The sequence below is a fragment of the Barbus barbus genome, assembly GCF_936440315.1.
Source record: "Barbus barbus genome assembly, chromosome: 28".
NCBI lineage: Eukaryota > Metazoa > Chordata > Actinopteri > Cypriniformes > Cyprinidae > Barbus > Barbus barbus.
Genome location: NC_136756.1, coordinates 19,773,045 through 19,779,699, shown reverse-complemented (window position 1 = coordinate 19,779,699; position 6,655 = coordinate 19,773,045). Strand labels below are relative to the sequence as shown.

The following is a 6,655-nucleotide window of genomic DNA, read 5'->3' as shown; positions in this document are numbered from 1 at the left end:
ATATTTTTTAACAGTCACTTGAGTATTTGAATCGGGATCCTTTGGCTGAACCCACTGAAAGTAAGTCTGGTACAATTTTATACTGTTGTATTGAGATTTAAGGAAATTCTAAGTAAGTTGTCTTAGCGGTAGTCTCACTTGTATAATAGGCTACTAAGCATTTGTTTATCAAGTTTTAATCTTTCATGGGAGACTATAAGATGTGTATTTTATTGATTGATTTATTAAATAAGACAGCATGTTTTTGCATTATTTTATGAACTATTTGTTCGATGATCAATGAATACATAATCCACACTACTACTTTAAGCTAAGTTTTTAGGTGCACATGCATGTGTAGTATTTTAAATACTCCATTTATATACAAAAAAACAAATGCATTGTATTAAAAAAACACATTTTTCTTTGCCCTTAAGTTCTGTTTGCCTGGTTTGGACTGTGTTAATTGGACAATGTGCCGGGTTCTGAACATCCTGTTGGCTCTTCTGAGTCGCTTCCTGTTTGCGGTGCATGGCATCCTGACGGTGTGGCGTGTAGTGGAGGTGACAGGCGAGCCCTCCTATTGGCTGCTGCTGACAGGTGTGGCACTGCTGGGGGTGGAGATGGCCATCACTATCAAATACACACGCAACGCTGAATGGAAATGGTGAGGCTATGCTATCATACACATAAATATTATGACCCTAACTCATTGAATTTTACATAAAAGTAGTGCATAGTGCTGTAAAATTAATCCTATCTGTTGCAAAATTTTATTCTATAATAATACAAAATATAGAACTCTTATAAAATAGATATTTTTATCATGGAGTCCAGATATACAGCACACAACAGTTTAAAAGTTTGGGGTTATTAAGATTTTTTGATAACACTTTAGAATAGGGAACACATATTCACTATTAACTAGGAGTTTTCCCTCAATAAACTCCTAGTTTGCTGCTTATTAGTGTCAGGAATATGGACTCTCTGTGTGTGTTTTGCTCCCCATGTGCTCCCCGTGACCTAGTTTCCCTCGTGTTGATTGTGTTCATTGAATCCAGGTGTGTCTCGTCAATTTCCCTCATTTCACACTGTATTTAAAGTGTAGTCTGCCCCATGTATCCTTGTCAGGTCTCTAACGTCTATGTGCTCCTGTGTTCCTGAGTTGTGTTTCCATTTTTGTTTATTAAAGACTGCCGTTTGAGTTTACTCCTCGTTCCTCGCCCCTCTCCTTGAAGTTGTGACAATTAGTAAGTAAGGTAGTTGTTAAGTTTAGGTATGGAGTCGGATTAAGGGTTATAAAATACAGTAATAAAGCATTAATATGTGCTTTATAAGAACTAATAAATGGTCAATATTATTACATTATTATTACAATATTAAAACAGCTGCTTAATACTTTTGAGGATACCATTGAGGAACCTTTGAGGTACATTTTTTTCAGGATTCACTGAATCTTTGATGAGTTGAAGTATGACTTTCTTTTAAATTACAAGCAAAATGTTTGAAGTTTAAGATAACGATGTTATCTGTTAAACGATGAAGATTAACAGCAAGACAATCGATTTCTAATGACATGAACAGACTGAGGCATTGCACATGTTTGAGGTCTCTGACTTGACCAGCCACATTCTATCTGCTTTGTAGATTAAAAAAGATATAATTTATCCAACAGTTCATTTATCATAGAAATGTCATCTTTTGTGAAAGAAAAAAATATTAGTTTGGAATGACAAGTGGGTGAGTAAACAATGACAGAATTTTCCTTTTTTGGTGAACTAATAAGGACTCTTTTCACTGACTGTGTAGGATGTTTTGTGTTTGGCAAAAATAGCTTTACCAATTCAACAGTCTCAGAAAAAAGAGAATTACCTTTTAAAATAACTTCACTCAGTTACTCCAAAAGTTCTGGTACAAAAAGATGTAGGGCTGAGAAGCAGGGTGCCATAATAATGATTAACGTTAACGAGAATGTGGGAAATTACACTCTTTTCTTCAAGCTCAACACTTCAGTCTGTCTTGCAGGGACGGGTGATAATAATAACCCCTTCTCTCGACACAGAAAAAACAACCTTTGCATTCACACAGAGCAGCACATCATTACATTCAGTCAGACTTTAAAAAAGGTATGCACATTGAGATCGCTGTGCTAAGAAATTTATTAATGAGACTTTGCCCTCCCACTGACATGGACGGAGGACCTACTGAGAACATCCTCCTTGCCTCCGCTCTACCATGATCTCCATCTGAACCTTTCTATCTCTCCTTCTCTGCCGTACTACTTTTCTATGCATACTATCTCTCTCCTGCACACTAGACTTTGAAGTCTCTGTGCTCGAGAGGCTTGCCTGTGTCAGTGGAGATTAGCATAGCTAATGGGAGTAATTTGCAGTCTGCGTTGGGCTGATGTGCCTGCAGCACCGGACTCTGTGGTGTGATCCAGCTTTACCACCCAATCAGAAGAATCTGACACACATACACAGTTTACTGGCTTTACTAAGTAGAAAGTAAAGTATAGGCTTGTTCATCCATCCATCCATCCATCCATCCGTTAATGTGATGTTCCACTCTTCTGCAGGTTCTCACCGATGGTGTTTCTATATCTGAGCACTGTGATTCCCTCAGTCTGGTTCCTGGAACTGAACCTCCTACAGTCCAATCTGCCCATCAACTCGAGCACAAACTCTGACCCGCAATTCTTCTCCCAGATCCCGCTAACAATGGTGGGTGGAAAACAATCGTTAACAATAAAATTCTGACTTGACCAGAAAAAAAAAGTTCAGCTTTGAACAAAATCACTCAGGATCTCTATCTCTCTTTGCTGTGTTGGGTGTTTTAGTACTCATATTTCTGGGAGAGCAATAAACATAAAATACTCAGATGGAAATTGATGAATGCATAGAAAGCAAATGCATTTTTGTTTTCTGTAAAATGTCTGCAATTCCGGGTAGGTTCATCTTTGACCGGTGGGCCTTGTACAAAAAGCACAAACCCACACACTATTAATCACAGCACCATGGATCTGAACATGCCGCTTTCCTGTAACACTGCCCAACGTCTACAGCAGTTATCAGGGCCTGTAGATTCAGGCATAGAAGTCTTTATTGCAAAATTTGACTATAAAAATATGGAAACATGTCCAATAGCTTCCTCTAAGTATTAAACCAGATTATAATTTTTTTTAAGAAAAAAATTAAGACATGAAGTTTATCTTCATTTTTGTTTTAAGAATAAAATGACAGGATTTAATGTTGTCTAACTAAAAGCTGTCTAATACAACAAATTCTACTTAAACACTAGTAAATCTTACCAATAAATTGGTTTAAATTTATTAGAATTTTAATGGGCACAAATTTGAATTAAATTAAAGTTTTTCTATAAAACAATCTTAAGAAAAATGCTAAGAACATTCTTAATAAGTATATTTGGAAATACAAAATATTAGTAACGTCTTAAGTTTAGAGGTACAGTAGTTTTGTTTTGTTAGTTTTTAAATTACAATTTTGACATCATTTACTCACCCTCATGTCATTCCAAACCTGTATTAGTTTTTTTCTTATGTTGAACATCGAAGAATGCTGGTAATCAAACAGTTGATGGTCCAAATGAGTTCCATAGTATTTCTTTCCCTACTATGGGAAAGTCAGTGGGGACCAACAAATGTTTGGTCCTTTTAAATTATGCAAAATATCTTCTTTTGTGTTCAACATAAGAAAGAAACTTTTACATGTTTGGAACAATATGAGGGTGATTAAATGATGACAAAATGTTCATTTTTGGCTGAACTATTCTTTTAGGTTTATATCCAAGCTACAGTGTTTTTATATAGTTACATAAAATGGTTACACATTGTAACTTGTAACCATCCGGTCTGAGGTTTTTAAAGGTTTAGACTTTACCTTCTCCTTCTGACAGCTTTGTTTCTGAATAATCAGAATATTTTTAAATATCGATGACTGTGATAATTGTTTTTTTGTAGTGATTTTGTGTGGGAGGAAAGTTTAGTATTTTATAAGAATAGGCTGCAAAAGCTAATCAATGACTTTACTGAAAAGCTTTTTTGAAACCATATCATCTCAGTTGTCCTCTTTCATTAAGTTAATCCTCCAATGGATCTTTTGTTCAGGCACTCCAACGAGTCAAAGTAATAATTTTTCCTTATAAACTGTTTGAACCTTTTCAATCCGGTGCTACAATAACATCTTAACAACAATTTTGATTCATCCATTCAAATGATCACAGTCTCGCTGTGTGTTCTCACTGTCTGGTCTGTTACCATGGTTATTAGCCTATTTGTGTGTGTGTGAGACAGGGGTTGGCAGAGCTTGATCCTGAGAACTGGGTGGAGGCTCTGGAGCAGACCATGTTGATCGTTTTGGTTCTGGGCCGCTGGCTGATGCCGAAGGGTGACATGTCACGTGACCAGCTATCCCAGCTCCTCATGGTTTATGTGGCGCTTGGAGCTGATATCCTGGACATCTTTGACACGTTCAAGGAGCCACAAGTGAAGACCAAGCAGGCCGTGATCATTGTTGGGCTAAGTTTGTTCTCCTGGGCCTTGATGCAGTTTCCTCTTGTTCTTACCCAAACCAGCCGTCCCAAGGTCCAAGTGGCGGATCAGTCAGTGACCGTCCAGCCTGGGCGAGGTGGCTGGACCGTTTCCTGTTGCTCTAGTGAAGTCTGGAGCCTTCTGCTAACAGTGGGTCTGCAGGATGGACCATTCCTGATTTACCGTCTGTACCTCATGATACGTGAGAATGTTCTGAACCAGTTGATGATCTTCTTCACATGCAAGAACATCCTCATTGTTTTGCTTGAGGTCTACAGGATCTGTGTTGTCCACTTTGAGCAGAGAAATCCAAGGAGCAGAACTAAGCCATGTGACCCTTCTCATGAACACTCAGAAAGGACTGATGGAGAGGCTATAGAATCCAGCTGTCGGGAATAGATTAGATTCACACTTACTGAAAATACTATCTGTCTGTCTGTCTGTCTGTCTGTCTGTCTGTCTGTCTGTCTGTCTGTCTGTCTGTCTGGCTGGCTGGCTGTCTGTCTGTCTGTCTGTCTGTCTGTCTGTCTGTCTTTCTGTATATCTATCTTTCCTCTGTCTGTCTATCTATTGGTCTGTCTGTCTATCTGTTTATCTTTCGTCTGTCTGTCTGTCTGTTTATCTTTCGTCTGTCTGTCTGTCTGTCTGTCTGTCTACTGTATCTATCAGTCTGTCTGTCTTTCTGTTTATCTTTCCTCTGTCTGTCTGTCTGTCTGTCTGTCTGTCTATCTATCTATCTGTCTGTCTGGCTGTCTACTGTATCTATCTATCAGTCTGTCTTTCCTCTGTCTATTTACAGAATTTAAAAAAGTGCCTTGTATGGTTAAAAGTTTTGGAAGGTTAAACTTTCTGAAAATGTATTCTTATCAATTAGATTCAAAGCTTTAGATTATGAAATAGTTTTATTTAAAAATCTGACAACCAGCATGGACAGCACAATTGGTAAAGGCTGCTGTACCACTTGAGGCCAGCAGATGATAGTGTGAACAAACTCAATGTAAGGGCAGAGCTCTGATGAAATTCGGAAATTGCTCTGGAGATCACGACGCCTCTTCAACTGTACCCTGACGCACACCCTCCGCACACAGCAACCTGTGACATTTTAGCATCTAACATCAGATCAATAGGTAGCAAATCAGTTCCTGAGTGCTTCCTGATGTTTGTGAAGGATCTGTCCACGGCTGTCTCATTACTCAAAGTTTAAGCCTTCCTTCTTGCTCAGAACTCTTGTATCTTTTTGACGGTGACATGTTTGATTGAAGTACTGTCATGAAGACCAAAATAGCATGCTAAAAAATCTGTGAGATTGCAATACACAGCTCCTGTCAATCATGCGATTAAAAGCAGGAAACACATATGTGGTTTATTAGAACGGCAGTTAATTATGATATCAGTAAGAGTAAAAACACATATCATGTACCGTCATGATTATTGTTTGTTTTGACAAGCTTTCAGATAGCTGGCCAAGCTAAAAGAGAGAAAGAAACCTGACAGACGTGAATAGAGGAAGACAGAGAGGGAAACACCTCAAAGAGAGCTCTGTCATTAGTGCTGTTCTGTCACAAAATCTTTCATTCCTGTGATGGCTGACAGTGCCTGTGACAAAAGAACCAGACAAAAACAGGGCAACAGTCTTTCTTGTGTTTTTTTTCTATCTCTCTCTCTCTCTCTCTCTCTCTCTGTACTCGGCTCTCCATTAAAATAAATCAGAAACAATTAAAGTCCCCTGAGAACAATGTAACACAATGAAACTGTCCTGCACCTTTTCCTGCCACCCCTCAGCTCCATTCTCATTTTGCACATTCTCATTTTCAAAGTCTTCTACCCAAAATTGCATGCTCTGTGGACACTGTAATGTGCTGGATACAGCCAGGATGGAGAACGAGAGAGAGTGAGAGAAGGAGAAATAAAAAGGTAAAGAAAGGATAGTGAAGAGCAGATTGTTGGAGGAGAGAGATGAACTGCATGCTTTAATGAGATTTGAACTCGTGGGAGGAGACACGCAGTCAGCTGATCAAACGGTTAAACAACGACCTGCCCTAGATGGAAGAAAGTTCCTTTTTGTTCAAAAGGTATGGAAAGGTTCAGAAAGGAAAGTGTGCAGGGATTTCCAGTTTGGAAAGGTTC

The 6,655-nt window shown here is 38.6% G+C and overlaps 1 protein-coding gene across 1 annotated transcript; it reads left to right on the top strand.

Moving 5' to 3' along the window:
- Positions 1 to 452: 452 nt before the first annotated feature.
- Positions 453 to 4,927, top strand: LOC306848821 (transmembrane protein 26-like; the record flags this gene model as incomplete). Its single annotated transcript, XM_079383576.1, has 3 exons — positions 453 to 646; positions 2,558 to 2,702; positions 4,292 to 4,927. The coding sequence occupies 3 exons, from the start codon at positions 453 to 455 to the stop codon at positions 4,925 to 4,927; spliced, it is 975 nt and encodes a 324-aa protein (XP_079239702.1).
- Between the last annotated feature and the right edge of the window lie 1,728 nt (positions 4,928 to 6,655).